A 22,601-nucleotide genomic window follows, 5' to 3' on the forward strand; every position below is an offset into this window, starting at 1 on the left:
TTCAGTTTCTTGTCATCATTATTATTTGCTTGGACGGCTAGTTCTTGTTAAAGCTGCTAATCTAATCAATATAAACACTTTATGTGCATATAATTAGTTTTTTATATTCTTTTTTTTTTTTGTCAAGTGACTTTCTATCGAAATTTATAGATTATATTAAAATTTGGAACTTCGAAAAGATTAACGTAGGAACACTATATATAGGTGCTCGTTCTGGCTCACGATACAAAATGAGGAATCATGTAAAGTAAGACAACTCGAGAAATCTTTTTTTTTTCTTTTGCAGAAACTCTCATGTTCTACACCACAACAAACTTTAGATAAATAAAGGGGTTTTAAAACAATGTCCCTGTAAATTTGGCTGATGAATCAGATATGTGGTTTCAATTAAAAACAAATCCTCCTATAGAATAAGAATCTACATTCAGCACAAATGGCCGATGCACTACTTAATATCAAATAAAACCTGTTTGAGGGATGTTGGCCAGAGTCAAGATAAAATTACTCTAAAGCTAACCTGCTGTGTTGAGTATTCTCGCATTGCTCCAGCTATGTAAAGGGCGGTCAAGTTTCGCAGCATGGTTGAAGAGAGAGAACTCGAGTTAGTAAATTTCACTGCCTACAGGCCGCACACTACGGATTTGGCCTCGGTGGATCAGGCACTGCTCCGTTTTCTGTGCGTTCTGTGTTTGGCGAACTCTGCTTACTTTTGAAGAAGGTTTTTGAATATATGGATCCAAAGACAATAGCCTGCAAAATCCAGAAAACGGAAAAAACAAAATCAGGACTGTGACAAGGTATTGTGCAAAAAAACATAGCATCGATGCTTACTGCTCCAACTACTTGTTCTGGGCTGAGTGGGTGGGCAAACCAAATACAGGACAATAGAATGCTCACCAACTGTAACAACAAATTTACATAACAGATCAGGTGTTCACAAAAAACTAACAGCAACAGGGATTTTCTTCAAGAAAATCCTTAATTCCAAAGGATTAGGATTTTAGGATTATGCAATTTATACGTACACAATTAAATAAATTTTTCAAAAAATGTTATCATAATTCATACCTGTCTTGTGGTCATTATCGTGGCAAATGTCAAAGCACCGAAATTGCGGATGGTGTACGAAATAAAGAACTGACTAATTGTTGCTACCTACAAACAAGAGCAAGTCAAGCCGAAGAATGGTAACTGGACTTCATATGTTTACTAGGCGGAAATAAGACAAATATACTAAGAACACGATCCAAGCAACTACAAGATCTGATTATTGAGGTATAAATGTTTGTGAGAGGTAAAGTATGTCATTATGACTTACAGTTGAAAGAATTGCAATGTCAATGAAACAGTCATTATGCCGAGAAACAAAATCTATGGCCATTAGAAGATTGCCCTGTAAGATTAGACCTATATTGAAATCAAACAGAGCCTATTATCAGTAATTGCAGCTAAACTACAAAAATACAAAGAATTAATGTCATGTATGATGTTTGATGAAGGAAAGTAGTTCCAGGATAACTGGCAGACATAATAAACAGAAGTAACACCAAATATTATAGCTAAGAAAAATAGGATGATTCAGATGAAATAATTTACGCGCAGGGGTTAAATAAAAGGAAAGTAACCCCAGGAAAAATAGCAATCTACAGAGGCCCGATAAACTCAGATCTCGTCAAAAATCACACAACTAATTATACCATGGAATGACAAACATACCAAATCAGGAACAGTGCCAAACATATCAAATGAATTGAAAATCTTTAAACAATGTTCTAACATAAAATATAAGAATCCAAATGTAAATGCCACATTTCGAGACAACATTCCTCCAGAATCCAGATGAGGTTATTTTCTTATATTTTGCCACAACTTAGAAGACAGCAATCTAAAATTGACAAACTTCCATAATTCGGTGCATGATATGGAAAACAATAAAAAGCAATATAAGCATATCATGGCAGCCATTATCTCATTACTGCTGTTAATTAAAAGAAATGATCAAGAGTCTAATAGATAGCCAACCTAAAGGCTAAAGCTGAGTTCCAAAATCTGGTCTATAATCGAAAATAAAGTTCAAGTTGTCAAATTACATAGGATTTGTCTTCCTTTGACTGTGGGCGAATATTAATAGGAAAATAAGCAAGCATCACTCACGGCTAACATATAAAAAGTAAAATATGGTCTCAGCTTTAATAGTCAAGGATACTCCAAAGGGAGGGCAAAAGCTTGAGAACACATGGAGTGAGAAATCCAATAAAAATTTTAAATTACCAATAAAACTAAGCATGCAAGAACATAGTGTTGTATAAAATATCTGATTGTGAATCTCCATGTCATAGCCTCTGAAAAGTTTATCCTGAAATGTGCTTGTGAAGCCATCAAACCTGCAGAATCAAGTAACATTAAAAATATGAGGTTAGAAACACAACTTTACTCATCAACGTAGATTAGCAGCCAACTCAACTTAAATTTAATGAATCCGTCACATCCTGGCTAGCATTGCAAAATCCGCTTCAGTTCCGAACTTAACACAATAGAATAATGTCATAATCATATTTCTAGGGTGCGACACAGTCTATGTTGGTCATGAGAAAGATCTAACGAGTGAGTGCTAGAGAAACACTTTTTTAGCTTGTTTCCCACCAGGGTAAACTGTGAAAAGAGTGTGAGAGAATATAAAACGACATTTCAATGGGAAAATATTTTTGGTTCTTTAGCATAGAGGTAACTGATAATAGAGTAGAACAGTCATGAGATGGAACGCCATATCAGGTGAGCCTGTGGTCAAAGCTACATATTCTGGACACACATGCATAATGAGAGTTAATACCCCAGTAGAAAAGTTTCAACCATGGAAAAATGCAGCTCACAAAACAGTTGCCTTTTAGAAGAACATAATGCCATTCAACATCCCTTCTAAAAGCACCCCTCACTCCAGGAACAAAAAAAGATGAGAGAGCGAAATCTTCTATGATTATTAGACATTACATTTTACTGGTTGTACTTTGACACTCTAAAAAATGCTTTATTTCTTCATGTTGGAGGCTGTTGATGCCTCCACAAGTTTGACACGATATTCCAGCCATTTATTCCAACAGAAATTATGGTTTTAAAGAAAAATAAAAATTAATTAACAAAATTTTATAATAATTTCAAGGCCGATGGGAATTTGAAGAAAGCTGACATACCTAAAATTTACTCTGAATTCCAATAGGTATCCAAAGTTTCAAAACTTTCCCTCAAATAGACATTGCATATGGATAATCATAATTCATTTTATGAAATAATGATGTTAAAATTAGGGCCAATTGACAATGTGCACCCCCTAAACACACACCTTTGGCACACAAAATCCTTAAATAGTTTTTTATAAATTGACATAATCAGTAATATGCCTGCTTGATAGAAAAAATAATTGTTACAAACTTGGCAACAAAACAAAATATATTCTCATAAAAGAATGATAAAATTTATCATTGAATTACATTATCTTTTACAATACAAAAGAAATATTTATTTGAAGATATGTGATGTTATATCCACCTTACAAAAGATTGCAATAAAGTTTTCTAGAAAACATATTAATCTACAGTAATTTCAATAAGATATTGACTAAGATAAATTTTATTTGTTTTAAAAATGTCATCCATTATATATTTTGATGATGTTTTTATTTGTTTAATATGCAACAATGTAGGTAATTAATGCTACATATGGGAACAGAAAATATACATACAATCTCTGTTCTAAGTTGATCCTAGGTGGCGCCTGGGCGGTGGGCGGTGACCCACCGCCCCGATTTTTAAAAAATCGTTAGCCTCAGGCGGTGCTGAAAAAATCGGCCGCCTCGGCAAATAACAAACAGCCTAGGCGGTTCAAATTTTTTTATAAAAAAAAACTAAAATTTAAAATATTTTATATATTTTTTTTAAAAAAATAGTCAAAAAAATTTATGCATATTTTTGTTGAAATATATGCGTAAAGCAAAATTTATTCATATTAATAAGCATTACTAAAAAAATATAAATGAAAATATCGAACCAATTTACACATATTTTGACTAATTTTATATATTATAAAATATTTTATATATTTAAAAAAAACCGCCTATGCGCCGTCAGGGCGGTGTGCAGTGGGTGCCGCCTACCTACTGCCTAGCACTTTTGAGAACCTTGTATACAACAACCAAATTGCACCTCCGATTGGTAGGCTCCATGATGAAAAAATTGGTTAAGGGTGCAAACTACAACAAAAATCATACAAAAAGGTCTTAAATGCCAAAAATGCAATTTAAGGGTATGTGGTACCAAAACTGCATATTCGGATGGTGCACATTGCTAGTTACCCTAGATGCAGTAGAATGTTGAAACTTTGGAAAATAGTCGAGGGTACTCGGAGATTTGTACATAAACCAACTGCTCGGTCAGATTCATGCCATGATTAACACACCCAACAGTTTAATAGTGACCAAATGTAGACGTAGCCCGACATTTTTGTCAATAGAAAGTTGAATAAATCGACCAAATGGTAACAAGCTAACCGTAAGAGTTAAGTTCTCATACCCAAGATAACCAAGCATCAAGGAAACACCCCAAACCGTGCTTTCTCTTCCTTGACTGTATAGGCTGATATCACCCGTTGTCTACGCTTTTGAAAAACAAAACTTTAGTCAAACCATCGACAAAACAACTCCACAAATCGAAACAAGTGATTTTCACACTACAAAGCAAACTGCAAACCCATATCTTTAATGATTTAATCAGTCAAAAACAACCATCACAGTTAAGAAAAATGATGCAAACAGACATTTTATAAGATCTGTAATATCCATGTTGAGTGTCAGTTCGATCCTGTAAGCTGTGAAGAACAAATACAGCACAAGACAATAATAGAAATGACATAGTTCATTCAATGTTGGCTGTCTGAAAACAATCCCAGCATAGTAACTGGCACCTAGAAATTAAAAAACATCTTCTATAACACAAAACTTGTTTGCTTCCCTTTGAAAAAACTCTCAGATAACATACTTAATTCTTCTTCCATTACAATTTATTCCTAATCATCACACCAATCAGTAGAAAGTTTTAACTAACTATTAAGTAATTGAAAGGAGTAATGAAAATATGCATTAAAAATACCAAAAGCATAAATGAGAAGTAGAAGAATAACAAATTAAATGGTAGAGATGCCCACGGTAAATCAAATGTGGTTGCACATTTTCATGTGAATAATTTTTCTCTGAAAAATGTTGTTTGGCACGACGGATACATTTAAAGGCTGGTAACTAGTTAAATATGCACAGACCTTACCGGATATAAAATAAATATTGAACAACCAAGTGTAACTAACAAGGCAAATAGATAATCACGTCCAGAGTACGTCTTTTGCATGATGACAGTGCCCCAAATCTGCGTTCACATTGGAAAAGAAGGGTGAAAGTATTAGAAGAATAGAGTGTTTGAATACCCTCCAGTGCCCATTCAAATATATTCGAGAGGCATTTGAAAATAAGAGACTTTTCACTCCACTCATCAATAAATTGCTCGAGACATGAAGACTGAAGAACAGACATTATCTCTCACCTATCTATCAGGCTATCACGTTTCCAGAACTCAATGCGCAACTTCGAACTCCATTATATTTTATAAATTATAAATATGATATCTTTCAGGAGCACTTATCACTCTCATATCACTGTGTTGTGCTTAACAGTATACAAGAGTAATACTTTAATCAATTTTCGAGTAATTCATTCACCAGACAAAACTTGAAAGACAGATCTATCGGTGTGAAAGACGAGTTTTAGGTATGAAACTATGTTTTAATTTATGTATGGCAGCTACTGGTCCAGTATTATGATAAATGAGAGGTTCAGGCTGTTGTTATTGTGTAGATCAAAGACAATATCAAATTCCTTTCATGAGTATGAAAAGAGGACGTGAGAGAAATATAGCACCTTCAAACCAGTATAAAATCCTGAGTTCTTTATTTGTCAGATTATCTTTGCTTATAGTTTATACATACTCTAACTCGCAATCACAAAAAAATATTCTCAGTCCATTAAGTTGTGATTCAGAAAATTCGGCATAGCTTGTCTTAGCTGTCTTCGAGAACAACTCAAGTGCTTGCAGGCTTGGGCAATCAAGTACTAAATTGACTGAAGTTGCATTTGGATGGAGGTGAATTTATTTTGTGAGAATTTAAAATCCACTATGTTGTTTCATAAACAAGCCAAAAAAAGGAAGGTTGAAATTCTAATTCATGGAATTCACGAGTAACCATAATGGATTTAAATCTTGGATGTGAAATTCTTTGATTTCAACGATCCGACGCAACATTAATTTTCCCCAAGGGTTCTGACTGGGGGACAGTTCAGAGTTTGACCCTGCACAAAAAAGTTTTTTAGAAAACGACCATCTTTAGTTTTATTTTTAACACTAGGGGAGGCCATTTAATTAAGTAGATAAATGATATATATACATATATGTATATATATATATGTGGGGTTAGTTGCCCAAATATTCCAACCGGTCTATTCAATCTCCCTTTTATACTACTAACTGCTTCTTTGATCTTCTGGAACAATGCTCAGTTTGTCTATTGCACAACCAATTACTTTAGCATCAGTGAAGTAACATGCTACACCTGACTGCTGGCACGGTACAGTCATGATCTGAATCAGGACGATTACTGTACATACAGTTACATGGAAAAGATGAAAAAACAAATCCTTCCTGGAGTTCTCCAGAGTTGAGATTTTTGGCCAACTAATACCAGAAATGGCAACTTACGTTTCTAATTTCTTATTTCTCATGAACAAGAAACTATAGCAGGATATTAAAATGTCTCACCATTACAGGTATCATTTTGGCACACTTTGCCAGCGTCTGCATAGGGAAACTGACATATTTAAGGGCCTGTGGCAAGCATAGCAAAAAAAGAGGTTCTTAACAAGGCATTATCTTCAGATATTAGAAATAAACAAAAAAAATTTTTAATGAATGTTACTTCATGGTTAGATTCACAAGCAATTGAATTAGGATCCATCTTTTCAAGAGCCGAATACAGCTTACCTCGTATTGACAGGTGGTAGTGAGTATATTGGACACTGAAACCATACAATAATTGTAAATCGGAGCAACAGGTTCCAGAGCCTTTTTACCTACCTGGAAAAAATAGAAAGCCAATAAAAATGAACTATTAAAAGCTTAAGAGGTCAAACATGGAAACACAAGCAGCTCATCAGTTATGCTGCTAAAGCAATGAACCTTGAGATATCGTGTACAAAGTCTGGCAATGAATAATTGCAATCATGCCTGCTATAGTATATTCTGATAAAGTATTAAAGTTACACGACAAACGACATGTATCGAATTTATGTTCAACAACGTCTACACAAATCGTTAAACTTTGAGGTCATCAAACAAAAAGTACACCCACGGATACAGACACGTAGATGAAAACATCCATATAACTAAACAAATCAAACCAACAAAGCTAAATATTCAAATTACCAGTAAAACTCCAGCAGACACGGCAGAAGTTGTAATGCGGTTGCAGAAGACAAGAAACAGCGAGTACTTGAAATATTCTTTATTTGGCCCATACGGAATTCTCATAATCTTTTCCTGTAACAAACTAATTTCAATCAATTTCTGCAGAAATAGAAATTTATCTTAACCAAGAAATTATCAGACCAAGGAAAACCAAAAAAGTTAAATCAGGTCATGCCAAACATAAACATTATTTTTCGAGCCGGCATACATCATAAAATAATATCATATGGTGGACTATACTGTGCAGGCACGGGGACAAATAAAAAAAATGCTTGGTAACAAAGCATATTCTTATTTCCTTTGCACTCTTCTTTTCAATAGCGATATAGGGGAAGACCCAATTGTTGGTCAGCAGAACCAGATGACGATAATGTTTGGCTCAAAGCGAACTTTATGAAATATACTTCCAAGTGAAATAGTTTCTCCAGTAATCCTCGCAAGTTAAGTCATTGATCAAGCTCCAAAGCACACATTTTTATGCCTCTAAATAGTAGTGGCGGTTACGTCAATCGATCAATTGCGACGATAAAATAGCACCTTTCTATATAAGGTGTTTCCCTAAATCTGTGATTACACAACAATTAAACAACATGTGAAGAGATTTAACCTGTAAAACTCCGTAGATGAGAAGTGTGGACATGATCCCGGCGACCGCAAAGAACAATTTCAAAAGCTTCTTCTCTTTCCATCGTGAAGGTGGCTCCGCCATATCCAAATCCAACCATCCGCCGTCGCAATTCACTTCACCAAATCACAATCTTCGATTTCCAACCGATCACAGCATTGTAAGCAAGAAAAGGATCATACGCCGTAGTTTGATCCCTGAGTGTCAACACTCCACCCTCTATACTGATATATTTATATATATGATCGGCCTGCGGGTTTATTTTACCTTTTACAATTTTTTAGTTATTTTATTTTATTTGAATTTTTTTTTTTAGTTTTAGTTTTAGTCTTATTATTATTATTATTTTTTTAACATAAAGAGTAATTCAATTAAAAACTTCTTCAAGTCTGGCGTTGCAAAGTTGATGAGAGATAGCAGAATAGCATTCGAGTACAATAAATTGTTTTCCAAAAAATAGTATTTACGGGTTAGTTCGTGAGCCACTTAGATGGCTGATCTTGTAAAGTGTTGAATAATATTTCCCGGTACACTAAAACAGAGTCTGTGAATGTCACTAATAATCGACTCATCCATGAGAATGGAGAAGGATTGTGAATGGCATGTGTTGGTATTAAAGCATCCGATTCAATAATCCAATTGGTCCAAAAGAAGTTCAAGCCACTTGACTCCTCCTCTAATAGCAAACAATTCGGCCAAATGTGAAGAAAAACAACCAGAATCATCAACCTACGCAAAATCTTTTGTTTGTTTGTGTTTTAAAAAATGAAATTGATTTGATTAACTTACATCAAATCAACCATTACAAAAGGTTTCTAAGTATAAGAAAATAGCTTCCTATAAAGGTAGTGTTTCATTTTTTTGACAAAATTTTGAAATTTTGTAATCGAAATTTTTTCTGAAAAGTTCGTGTGCCGCGAAATTGGCCCAAGCAAGGCCATTGGACGAACGAGACCCTCGGAGCTAGTGGCGGAGCCACGTTAATAATTGGCAGGGTATAAGACCAAATATTTGTTGTTTTACCAAAATTTATAACTAGTGGTAATATCGTGCAACTCAAATCTTTTAAACCGCACCAAGCTGTTTTTTCTACCAAAAGTTATAACTAGTGGTAATCGTGCAACTCAAATCTTTTAAATCGCACCAAGTGGTAATCGTGCAACTCAAGTCTTTTAAACCGCACCAAGCGACATGGTTCAATTGCTATACCCAGCAGGAAAAATTATTGAACCCAAACAACCTCTTTCCCAATAATTGAACTCCTTGCAATCAATGAGAATCGAACTCATGACCTCGACTATGATACCAATTATAGGAACGAACGCTTGTCGTTTTACCAAAATTTATAGCTGGTAGTAATGATGCAATTCAAATCTTTTAAACCACACAACAACCCAAGGTCATGGTTCGATTGCTCTACCCAATAGGGACAATTATTGTACCTCATCCCAGAGCCATATATATACTAGCAACGATGCACACGCGATGCATGTGTATAAAATAATAACCACGACGTATATGAATTTTGATGATTAACATGTTAGGTTGATTAGGAATCAGTCCATAACCAATTCAATTCAATCAAATGACCATTTTACCACAATACAACTTTTATATAAAGTAAATAAAAATTTTCAAAATAGATACAAATTTGAAACTCAATGATACTATAAGCAGTTGATAGCATGCTAAATTTCTCTAGCATATAAGGAATAGGCCTATAATTGCAACACACGAACAAAACATTGGGAGATAAAAAACTTGAAAAATTGATCACTTTTAAGAATGCACCCCCCCAAAAAAATCATGATGGTAAAAACACAATTCATCTAACATTGCATACACACTTGAACTTCAAACTCAGTGTTATGAAATTTGTTTTCTTGAACCAATGATATAGTCACAACCACCCCCATTGTCCTCTATCTCTTTATCCATTCCACCGCCGGATAACATCGATGTATATCACCTTCACATCCATTCCACTGACCATCACGACAAAGTCACAACTTACTTGAATATGATATGGTCATGGGATGACTATCTTGAAACTCATATTTGGAATACTATAGATTCTAAACTGTTCCTAGTCGATTCAGCCGCCAAAAAGAAGGATAAAGGCCGCTTGAGCTTGAGAATAGTATTTGCGATGTGAGTGCCATGTTTCATTGGTAGGGGACATGATAATGTCCAAGAATGAAAATAGGTGCTCCTTGTAGAGTGCACTGAACAACCCTTCCTAAAGGACTTTCCAAGTGGTTCTCATTTATCGAGTGGAAATCTCCTAGTTTATGATTGTACACCAATATTAGTCCTTATGACCCATGACAACATGGAGACTCTATATGCTAGCGCTTCACTTTGACTTGTTTACCGACTCAACTGGGGTCATCAAGTGGCAAGGTTGGGTGTTGTGTCGAAACATATAGGAGTCGATGCATTGTAGTCGGGGATTCACCACTTACCTTCGGGTATGAATATTGTGACGCCTAGAATTTCTTAATTTAAGTTTCATGCCTAAATTAGTCTTTAATATTTATGATTCTAATTATTTTAATTTTTCTGTGTTAATTGGCTAAATATTATATTTTTCTCGCGCATTAGAATTTATTATTTTTAACTTTTGCGAAAATTAGTATTTTAAATCCCGGACTAGTAAACCAAATTTAATATTTTAATTTAGGATTATTAAGCTTGCATTTTTAATTAGTGCGACTTAATTTGTAGTCTTAATTGTTATTTTGGTTTAGCACTTTTTAATAGTGTGTTGTACTTTTTCATGAATTTCATATATTCACATTTTTTTTCTAGGGTTACTTATTCTAGCACTTGAACTCAAGATTTAAATCCTAGCCACACACAAAACTCACACTACATGATAAACACACACCACACAAACTCACACAGCCGAGATTGCCCTGTTCTTCAAGGGAGGCATCGACTTCTTCAATCCCTTCTTCACTAAGCCTTTAATCCTCATTTCTTCCCCGACAAATCATTCCTGGGCAAGCTGGTCGTGATTCTTGAGCTCGATTTCAGCTTCCTCTAGCTCGAGCTGTTCAATTCTGTGGTTTCGATTTTTTGGCTTCGGGCTCTCATTTCTTTCGATTTTCTTTGGATAGGCAAGGATATGGATTCTTGCTTCGTTATGTGATTATTATGTGTTGTGTGTTGCATTTCTTTGAGCATTTGAAATTTCCTATGTATGAATGTGCCCTGTTTTTTTGAAGCGTGAATGAGCAGATTTCTTTTTGACTTCCTTACATTATGATGCTTTAATCCTTGTTTGCGAAGTGTGAAAAGTTGTTTGGCATTTAAAAAGGGGTGTCAAGAAAGCTACATTACCATCGAAAACTCCAAATTTTTCCATGCTTGTGATTTTCAAAAATGCAGAAATGTGCTTGGCATCGGCTCAACAAATCTCCAGATTTATTTACATGGTTTAATACGAAAATTTCCAGGTTATTTCGAGTCATGATGTTCAAATTTTCAGAGGCTGCATAGCATATGATTTGAGCATTTTTTCCAGCTCTCCTTCATTCCTTGAGTTCGAAAGTTTCATTTGTTGCATAGCATGATGATCGAACAATTTCCAGAATTTTTCCCTTAGCTTGTTGGTTCGATTATATATGATGTTTTGTGGTGTTGATTCAGATGGTGATTTAGAGCTACCATGGATGATATGTAGTTCACATGGTAGTATTAGGATGTGTGAAGAAGAATGTGAGTTGGGAATGAAGGAATTTCGAAATGTCTAAAGGGAGTAGGGGCTCGGTTATGAGGGTGCTCGAGGTGCTGCCTTTGAGCTGAATCTAAGGCGATTCAATTTGAGTTGTAAGGGCTGGGAATGAGGTTGAACATTGGTTTTGGTCCTAGGATTAGAGTCTTGGAATATTGGAAGAAATATATTTAGGATTGGTTGGGTTGGAACTTGAAGTTATGAGCAGAAATTTTTGTAAAGTGAGTGGGCTGTCCGGAAATCGATTTTTAAACAGGGGTTAAACTCGGGTTTTGGCCAAGGGCTCGGGTTAGGAATTATTCTATGATGTTGGGAATATGTTGGTCCAAGCGGGAATCAATTCGGTTAAGTTTGGGGCGAGTTTTAGATTTATAAATGTTAAGGTGCAGAATTTTGTTGAACACAAAGGGGCTGCTGCCCGAAAATCGTCCTTTTGAAAAATGATCGCTTAGGAAATAAATTTCGAGGATGACTTTCATACTTAGTTCTAAGTGTCTGGAGTCTTGGTTTCAAGCGGAATCCTTTTTGGTTAAGAAACGAGCAAGTTATAAATTTTTCGGGCTAACCGCTTAAATTAGGCGTAAGTGCAAATTATGGGTTAAATCTTCCACCCTTTGGTTTAGTTCCTAAATCACCATCTCGATCATCCATGTGTGAGTTATATGCATGATTATCGATTAATATTTACATGTACATCATATTTACATATGCATGCTAACTCCCATATTCAAGAATGAAAGAAAAATTACTTTTTACGAACGAAGTGAGATGATTGTGACTATAGAAATTTACGTGTATGTGTGGGGTTGGGAGACGTTCTGGCCTACCTTACCACCTGACGTGTATGTGTGGGGCTAAGAGACGTTTTGACCTACCTTACCAAATATTTACGTGTATGTGTGGGCATGGTTGTTAAAAGCGAGCGCCTCGGTCGCTTAAGCGCAAAGCGACGCGAGGCGCTCATCTGAAGCGCAGCAGATCTTCGAGGCGGTCGCTTTATTGCGCCTCGCTTTGAGGCGCAAAGCGATCGCTTCTGCGCTTCTTAGAAGCCAGGCAGATTTCAATTTTTTTTTAAACAAGGCTTAAAGTCGCACATTGAAAGTGCACTTTTAAGTTTTTTAAGCCCAAATAACTTATATAATATTAATAGATCTGATATTAAGCCCAATAAAAACTCACGGCCCTCACACTGCGTCTCTCTGCCTCACGCTCTGCTCCTCTACTCCTCTTCCTCGCCGTCGTGCCTGCCTCGCCGGTCGCCGCCGCACCGCCCTGCCGCTCCCCACCTAATTTTATGAATTTTTGTAAATTGTATTCAAATGTGTTTTTTTTAATTTAATTAGTAATTTGTGATTGTTATTTATTTTTTCAGTTGTTATAACAATGTCACAATCAAATCCAACACTTCCATCGAATCGAAAGGATATTGCTTGGAATTATGCAACTCTTCCGGATCCTAAAAACCCAAATAATGTGTGTTGTTTTTGTGGTAAATTAACAAATGGTGGAATTTATCGGCATAAATTACATTTAGTTGGGGGCAATAAGAATGTGAAAGAGTGTTCGAAATGTCCGGAGCATGTTAAGGAAGAAATCAAAGAGTTCATTAAAAAAAAGAGCAATTTGAAGAATCAAATGAATGATATTCCTCATTTAGATGACATTGTTGATTTGGAAGATGATGAAGATGAAGATGATCTTCAAACTAAACGGAAAGGTAAACGACCAATATCTGGTTCAGTGGGCTTGGGCCTATGGTGCAAGGTAAAAAGAGTAAACAAGCAGGGCCTATTGACCTTTATTTTGCGAAAGATGTAGAAGAAATTGTCAGACAAAGGCGTGCGAAAAATAAAGGCCAATATGATGAGAATAAAAAAAAATTAAGAGAAGATGCGGTTCAGAAATTTGCTACGTGGATGTATGATGCCGGAATTCCTTTTAATGCTGTTAAATATGATTCTCTGCAGCCTTGTATTGATGCTATTGGGACTTTTGGAGTGGGAATGAAACCTCCATCATATCATGAAGTAAGAGTTAAGTATTTGAAGAAGGAGTTGACAAATACGAACTTGTGTCTCAAATCCCATGAAGAAGATCATGCTAAGTATGGGTGTACAATCATGGCAGATGGGTGGACGGATAAAAATGGCAGAAGTCTGATAAATTTTTTGGTTAATGGTCCTAAAGGAACCGTATTTGTTGAATCAGTGGATGCTTCAAGTTATTCACACATTGCTGACAAAATGTATGAGTTACTTAAGTTATTTGTGAATCGAATTGGTGAAAAGAATGTGGTTCAGATTGTGACGGATAATGCAAGCTGCAATGTCAAAGCAGGTAATATTTTAAATTGTAAATTCATGTTTAATTCTGAATTTTTTAAAATTTTTGAGTGACATTACTTTATTTCATATTCAGGTCGTCTTTTGGAAAACAATTTTCCATACTTGTATTGGACTCCATGTGCAGCACATTGCATGATGATTTGATGCTTGAGGAAATATTCAAAATTCCTCGTCTCAAAAGTTTGCATGAAAGGGCATTGATGGTGAATGATTATATTTACAATAGACCACATTTATTGAGCATGATGAGGGAGTTTACCGGACAGAGAGACATGATAAGAACTGCAAAGACTCACTTTGCAACCGCTTTTTTTGACTTTAAAGCGGTTTCAAGTACATCAAGCAAATCTGAGAAAGATGTTTACATCTAAAAAGTGGGCAACAAGTCGATATTCTAAAGAGGCGGCTGGGAAACGTGTTGCAGAAGTGATGATGATGCCTTCTTTTTGGAAATCTACAGTTTTTGCATTGAAAGTTGGCGGTCCATTGGTGAAAGTATTGAGGCTGGTAGATGGTGAAAAAAGGTCCCCTATGGGTTACATCTATGAGGCAATGGACAGAGCCAAAGAAGCTATCGCTGCGTCATTTAATATGAACGAAGAAAAATATCGTGGTGTTTTTTAAATCATTGACAGAGGATGGAACGTTCAACTCCATCATCCTTTGCATGCCGCTGGATATTTCTTGAATCCCGAGTTTTTTTTACACAAATCCTGACATAGAAAATGATGCAGAAGTGTTGGAGGGTTTGTACAAATGCATAGCTAGATTGGTGAGAGGTGAAGATTTGCAAGATAAGATCACAAATAAATTGGAGAAATACAAAAATGCAAAAGGACTTTTTGGTTTACCTATGGCTATCAGACAAAGAGCTTCAAAATCACCAGGTAATAATATTTAGTGCAATCTCAATTTACATTCTCAAGCATTACAAAGTTACAAACTTTGGGAGGTAAGAAATTTAATTTTTTTGTTTCAACTTTAAAGCTGATTGGTGGTCCTCTTATGGTGCATCAACACCTGAGTTGAAAGCATTTGCAATGAAGATTTTGTATCTTACATGCTCTTCTTCAGGCTGTGAACGTAATTGGAGTGTATTTGAACATGTAAGTTTCAAGTGTTTTTGATTATTTAATTTAATACATACTAAATTTCAGATTATGGAGTATGAAGTGTAACTTCTTAATTCTAATTCTTTGGCAGATACATTCGAAAAAAAGAAATAGATTGTCTCAGCAACGATTGAATGATTTGGTATATATCAAATATAACAGAGCATTGAGGCGGAGATATGTCATGCGAGATATGATTGATCCTATTTCTTTGTCAGAAATAGATGATAGTAATGAATGGTTATTGGGAAAGTTGGATGATGGTGATAGTGCCAATGAGGATAATGATTTTGTCTTTGAAGATGATGATTTGCATTGGAGTGATGTAGCACAAGCGGCTGGTGTTGGTGAAAGTGCATATGGCTTTCGATCTAGAAATGCATCTAGTTCAAAAGGAACATCATCATCATCCATTTCAGCAAAAAGAAAGCAATCTTTAGCTCGAACTAGACTTGTTGAGGAAGAAGAGCTGAACATTGATCATGAAACTGAAGAAGAAGAAGATACCGATGGATACAAATCAAGCGATGGGGCTGAGGACGTAGATTTGGAGAATGAAGATGATGACTCTTATGATATTTGATGTTTATCTATCACATTTGCAAGGATTCTTGACTTTATTCTTATTATTTTGATAATGTTTTGTTTATTGCGCTTTTGTTCCATGAAGCGTGCGCTTCGCTTTGCGCTTTAATCCCAAAGGCACTTGAGCGCTTTTTTGCGCTTTACGCTTTTAACAACTATGTGTGTGGGGTTGAGAGAAATCTTGACCTCCCTTACCAAGTATGTGCAAGATGGGTTGAGTATTACCTGACCTCCTTGCGGCATAGTGCACTGCAGCCATGATCATGATCTAAATTACAGAGTCACAATCCATGGATCTAAGTTCACATATTTATGTCTATGTTTCCGTAAAGTTTACTCAGTTATATTTCTTATGTTCGACTTAGCTAAGCATATGTTTCATTCATGTTCACTCATTTCATTCAGAAATCATTTATTTAAGTCAAGGGCACAAAATTATTTTATTACAAGTTATTTTTAATCTGTCTGTGCTTGTATTTATGTAGTACTCATTATCCCCCCATATTCTTGCTGAGTCTGTTAGACTCACTACACATATTGTTTTTCAGGTGAGGAGTTTTTCACTGAGATCGAGGGGCAGGATCCCCAGGGCGAGGCCACCGGTGGTGCAGGCCCTTGACCAGCGTGCTTTTAGTTGTTTCGCAAACTCTGATGTTTTTTTTAATTTTATTCATGAGTTGTATTATTCTATACACTATCAGTCATTCGCAGGATGTGTTTTTCCTGCTTTAGAGTATTTGGCATGTAAACTTAACATTTTATTTTTTCGCAACTGTGTGGGATTAATTTCCCTTTTCTGGATTCTATACTATCGTATTTGGATCTTTATCTCGTGTTTACTTTATTTTGATTTGAATTGCTGACTGTGTCAGTTAGGCTTACAATATTTTAAAGTAAGTCATGGAATTGTTTTAAAGAATTCCGCAGATTCTTTATTTATTATTTATATTTTAGAGGGTTATGGTCGTCTCAAATATCATATCTGTTCTCATGCATATGTAGCTTGAAATCTGTGATCAGAGCAGGTGGTAATTAAGAATAGGGTTTCTTGAATTACACCTTTGATGCAACTACATCATGACACATATTTATCGATTCAATGACAACTCTCGATAAACCAATAGTTGTCTAATCGGTCGGGATATATAAGTTGAAGGGACCGTACTGTACGCTAACCATAATTGATTGGTTCTTGCAGGCACTATCATTGATACCTAGGGATTCATGTAAGCGATGTTGTTAGACGTTTAACATGACTGGTTGAGTACCATCAGATTTGAGTTTTCTGATGTTCTTATTATCAAGAAGTTGATAAATAAGAATGGAGATAAATAGGGTATGCTCATATAAGAGACTTGTTGATCCCGAATCATATGGAGATGTGAACCCACTACTAGTTGTATCATTGAACCATTGAGGGTCACACAAGTACTAGCATTTTAGATCCCGTTGAAATTAAAATTAGTTCAATGTGTTGAACAATTTATAAATGAGTTTATAAGTAAAATAAATTAGAATTATGACTTCTAATAGAGAATAAAAGGGAAAGTAACTTTTAATTTGTGAATGTGTTCCAAGATTAAAAGTTGACTTGAATAAATTATTAGTTTTTTAAAATGGTAATTTTTGAAACTATTATTATGAAGTTAATTAAATTAATTCAAGAGTTGAATTAGTTTGACACTAGTGGATTTGTATAGTCCAAATAATTATATTAATTCAAGTGTTGGATTAGTTAAACACTATTGGATCTTGTAGAGCCCAAATAGAAATAGTGTTAAATAATTATTATACTAGTGGGCTTGAATGAGTTCAAGTTAGATTTAATTAATTATTTAAACTTAAATGAGTTTGAGTTTAATAATTATTTAAATATTAAGTTCATGATCTATGTACGTATATATTTGATATATATATATATATATATATATGCATGCAATATATATATGTGAGAGAGAATATGAAAGGTTAAAAAATTTGATATAATTTTCCATGCATGATTTAATTGTTTAATTAATCTTTGACCATGATTATTTGATAATCAATATTCCTCCTCAATATATACATATGTCCGTGCACTTAAAAAAAAAATTCTCTTCAATTTTGTCTTTCACTTTTGGGAGAAAAGGCAAGAAAAATCTCAATGAAAAATATTCTAAATATTCTAGTGCATATTTATGGTAGATCTAGTTTGACTAGTCGTGAACCTAATTTGAAGAGGATACCATTTTTGAACAAGGTGTGTTCTTGGATGCTTAAATCCATTTGAGCAAGGTGTGCTACACAAGTTCTCGATTTTTTTAATAAAATTTTTAAATTTTCGCTGCCTTACCGGGCACGAGGTAACCAATCCCCTACAGTGGTATCAGAGCCAGGTTACTCTTTTGTGTAGAATTTGTTGAATATTATGTTGAGGTCAATTTCTAACCACATGAGAGAATCATTTTCATCGACTTAGGGGCTGTTTTTAAGAAATTGTTTTTGAAATACGGGGCTGCCCATTTTGGGCAGCAAGGGGCAGCCCTCATCTGCCCGACGGGCAGCCCACTTATAATAATAATTATAAAAAAATTAGTTGATTGGCGGGAATCCGACGATAGAGCTCCGACAACGACTATGACGACTTGGGTTTCCAAAAGGTGTTTCAGGATATCAAGTGTCATGGGCCCTAAGTTAGAATTAAAGTGGTTGATTTTTGTGAAAAATCAAATTTTATAAATTATGTATTTTCTCATAAAATAAATAATTAAAGTGGGACTTTGATTATTTATAGTAAATTGTGATTTACAAGAAATTCGGTTATAAATAAATTAATTGGAACGTAAACAAATATGTTTTTTTTAATTTTGTTAATTTAATTTATAATTGTGGCGGTTAGTGATTGGACTAAGATATATAATATAATTTGATCAATTTATTATTGTGATAATTAATTGATGGTGTATGATATGTGATATTATGCATGAAGGATGATCAAAAGCCCAAGCCCAATTTTCTAGATGTATGCTAGGATATTTTATGTTGAATAAGTTGTAATAATTATCAAATTTAAATTGGGCTTGGTTTATAGCCCGTTCCCACTCCATGAGATCTATCCCTATTTGCCATGAATATTTTAATGTAAAATATTTGATATTGGAAGATCAAGATTGGAATATGGTGGGCCATGATGAATTATGAAGATCCAAGACATGTAAATATTGGAAGCTTATGTAATTGTTGCATTTGCATCCCGTGCATTTCTTAGGATTGGACCTAAAATAGTATTGGGGCGATTGATCATCCTTATTAATTTACTGTTTATAATATATGCATGATATATTATAAATAATGAGTATGTGCGTTATTATTTTATAATAACAAAGTTGCATGAATTCGATAATCATACAAACAAACATGGCGAGCTTTAAAAATTAATGATGAGAGCATTTTGAAATTAAAACCCTCATTTTGAATTAGATTCAAAATTTATATTAAGCCCGAAAAGAGGAATTATAAATTTGTTTATAATTTCCTTGTCTTTCATCGACAATTGGTGCATGATGAACTGTACCCGTATTCAATGCTCGACTCATATTATTGGGGGGGCTTGGATGCCGGAAAGCTGTGACATCCATTGAAATGGTGATGTGAACTACGTGAAACTCCCATGAATTCGGCTCATATTATTGGGGGAACTCATGGAAATCGTCCAGTAAGGTTCAATATCGATGGGTAAGGCTTGACACGTAAAGTTGAACGACGCCATATTATTGGATCCTAATCAAGCGTGAGAAAAAAGTTTACGCAAGGGTTGCATAGAGATGCAATTGGAAACTACCTCTTAAGAATTGTGATTGGCTGATATTATTCGGGAATATGATTGGCTAATTGGACCTTACGTACCTACTGAGAAAATGTGTTTCCCGTTTTTCACTAGAGGGTAGTGAAAATGTCAAAACAGTGGGAGCAAGAATTTATAAAGTAAAATTTCATACTTTATATCTTAATAAATATTTTAAAATAGTCATTCACATTTATCTGTTATTATTTTTCAGTACAAAATTTTTGACATGTCATCAATTCGCAATCTGTTATCTGCAATACTCGACAAACATGTACTGTCTGGTCCAAAGTACCTCGTTTGGCTTAGAAATCTGAAAATCATCTTGAACTCGGAGAGGATTGCATATAAACTTGATGAGTCGCCCCCTGCAAAGGCTCCGACTGGATGTAGCCCTGAGGAGCTACAGACTTACATGGATTGGTGTGACCATGACTTGAAAGCCAAGTGTTATATACAGACTTCTATGAATGATGAGCTGCAGTGGCGTTTTGAGGGTGCAATGCATGCTGCTGAAATTCATTTGCATCTCAAATAACTTTTTGGTAAGCAAACAAGCCCGCTTCGACATGCGACTGTCAAGGAGCTGATCACTTTGCGCATGCGAGATTGGACTTCGGTCCATGAGCATGGTGTAAGGATGATTGAGCTTGTGGAAAAATCTCGTTGGCATGGATTTTGTGTTACCAGCCGAGTTGACCACATACATGTTGCTCTTGTCACTGCCAATCTTGTTTGACCCTTTTGTGGTGAACTTAAACATGAACAAGTTAGATCCGACCCTTGAGGAGTTGGTTAGCATGCTTTTTATGTATGATTCCACGATCAAGAAAGAGAAGTCGGTTATTTATGTGGGTTCCTCATCTGGTGCGAAGAGAGGACCACGTGGGAAGGGAAATAAGCGTTTTTTCCATCATCCCAAGAAGAACGTGCCCTTGAAGAGGCAAGCTCTGAGTCCCGTTGTGGCAGCCACACTAGTTAAGGCTGACAAGAAAACTGACGTCTGTCATTACTACAAGAAGCCTGTATATTGGAGGAGTAACTGCAAGGAATATCTTTCCCAGAATGGTTCTGGAAAGGGTATGTTCTACATTGAAGTAAACATTTCAATTAACTTTTCTTCTTGGGTATTGGATACCGGCTGTGGCTTACATCTCTGTAATGATTTGCAGGTGATGACAAGAAGTAGGAGACTCAGAGAAGGTGAGACCTTCTTGAGGATGGGCAATGGGGAAAGAGTTGCTTTCAAAGCTGTGGGAGATGTTTACTTATTGTTGAACAATGATTTTAAATTAATTTTGAGAGATGTTTTGTTTGTACCAGATTTGGTGAAAAACATTGTTTCCATTTTTATGCTTGATAAAGATGGATATTCTTGTTTATTTGGCAAAAGTGTTTGCAATATTTGCAAGAATGAATGTTTAATTGGTACATGCATTTTGGAAAACGATCTCTATAATTTAAAATTTAAAGATATTCCATTGTTATAATGTCCAAGAAATATCAATAACACACAAGCAAAAACTAGATACTCTGAATCCGACACACTTGTGTCATGCTCCATTAGGTCATATTTCCCTAAGAAGGATGAACAAGCTAGTGGGAGAAGACATGTTTGATATGTCTGATATTAATTCTCTTACTACTTGTAAACCCAGTCTAAAATAAAAGATGACCAAAATTCCCTTTAAGGGCCATGTGGAGCGAGCCAATGAACTGTTGGATTTGATCCATACAGATATGTGTAGTCCATTTAGCATTACCCCTAAGCATGGACAGTCCTACTTCATCACCTTTACTGATGATTTCTCAAGGTATGAGTATGTGTATTCGATGAAATATAAATCTGAAGCTTTCGAAAATTTCAAAAAATTCAGAAATAAAGTAGAAAACCAGTTGGGACGAACCATCAAGGCACTTTGATCGGATCGAGGTGGTGAGTACTTGAGTGCTGAATTCCAAGAGTATCTTAGGGAGAATGTGATTATCTCGTAGTGGACTCCGCCTCCTACACCTTAGTTGAATGGTGTTTCATAATGTCATAACCGGACTTTGATGGACATGGTTCGGTATATGATGGGGTTCACGGAGTTGCCGCCATCCTTTTGAGGATATGCACTTGAAACAGTAAACAATGTCCATTCAAAGGCAGTTGATAAGACATCATATGAGATATGGATGTGAAAGCCTCCTAGGTATTCTTATCTTAGAATATTGGGGTGTCCTGCTTATGTGAAGCAGACAGTGGGAGATAAATTGGATGCTCGATCCATTTTATGCTACTTTGTGGGATATCCAAGGAATTTGGTTTGATATTATTTCTATCATCCCAAAGAAACAAAGGTGTTTATTTCTAGGAATGCAACCTTCTTGGAGAAGGAATTTCTATTGGATAGAAAATGGGAGATGATAGAACTTGAAGAGGTTCGAGAAACACTCAGTTTTAGAGCCCATACCCGAACAACCAAGAGAGGAGATACAAGCTCCTATAAGATCCGAGAGGATATCGAGTCCACCTATGAGGTATGCTATACTTATTGTAGAGGGCCAAGATGAGCCTGACCATGGATGTGATCCAAGGACCTTCAAGAAAACGTTGTCTGATGCGGATTCATCCAAGTGGCTTGAAGCTATGGAATCTGAGATGAATTCTATGTATTCGAACCAAGTGTGGAATCTTGTGGATCCACCTGAGGGAATTGTTCCTATATGGTGTAAATGGATTTACAAGAGGAAACATGGGGCGGATGGGAAGGTGATGACCTTCAAGGCACGATTGTTAGCAAAATGGTATACTAAAAAACAAGGAGTTGACT

The 22,601-nt window shown here is 35.5% G+C and overlaps 3 protein-coding genes across 3 annotated transcripts; 2 read left to right on the forward strand and 1 right to left on the reverse strand.

Moving 5' to 3' along the window:
* Window positions 1–325: 325 nt before the first annotated feature.
* On the reverse strand, window positions 326–8,389 carry LOC140887853 (UDP-galactose/UDP-glucose transporter 5-like). Its single transcript, XM_073295386.1, has 11 exons — window positions 8,164–8,389; window positions 7,515–7,628; window positions 7,074–7,166; window positions 6,852–6,917; window positions 5,310–5,408; window positions 4,563–4,642; window positions 2,272–2,384; window positions 1,319–1,407; window positions 1,069–1,155; window positions 832–900; window positions 326–750 (listed from the first exon to the last, which is right to left on the reverse strand). Exons 1-11 carry the CDS (start codon window positions 8,263–8,265, stop codon window positions 634–636), a joined length of 1,029 nt encoding a protein of 342 aa, XP_073151487.1. The 5' UTR covers window positions 8,266–8,389; the 3' UTR covers window positions 326–633.
* Window positions 8,390–13,287: 4,898 nt separating this feature from the next.
* LOC140886336 (uncharacterized) lies at window positions 13,288–14,409 on the forward strand. The gene is made up of 2 exons (XM_073292872.1): window positions 13,288–14,257; window positions 14,339–14,409. The coding sequence occupies exons 1-2, from the start codon at window positions 13,675–13,677 to the stop codon at window positions 14,407–14,409; spliced, it is 654 nt and encodes a 217-aa protein (XP_073148973.1). The 5' UTR covers window positions 13,288–13,674.
* Window positions 14,410–14,622: 213 nt separating this feature from the next.
* LOC140886338 (uncharacterized) lies at window positions 14,623–16,053 on the forward strand. Its single transcript, XM_073292875.1, has 4 exons — window positions 14,623–14,878; window positions 14,988–15,152; window positions 15,253–15,371; window positions 15,469–16,053. The coding sequence occupies exons 1-4, from the start codon at window positions 14,623–14,625 to the stop codon at window positions 15,958–15,960; spliced, it is 1,032 nt and encodes a 343-aa protein (XP_073148976.1). The 3' UTR covers window positions 15,961–16,053.
* The last annotated feature ends 6,548 nt before the right edge of the window (window positions 16,054–22,601 follow it).

This window comes from Henckelia pumila, chromosome 3, assembly GCF_033568475.1.
Source record: "Henckelia pumila isolate YLH828 chromosome 3, ASM3356847v2, whole genome shotgun sequence".
In the NCBI taxonomy this organism is placed as follows: Eukaryota; Viridiplantae; Streptophyta; class Magnoliopsida; order Lamiales; family Gesneriaceae; genus Henckelia; species Henckelia pumila.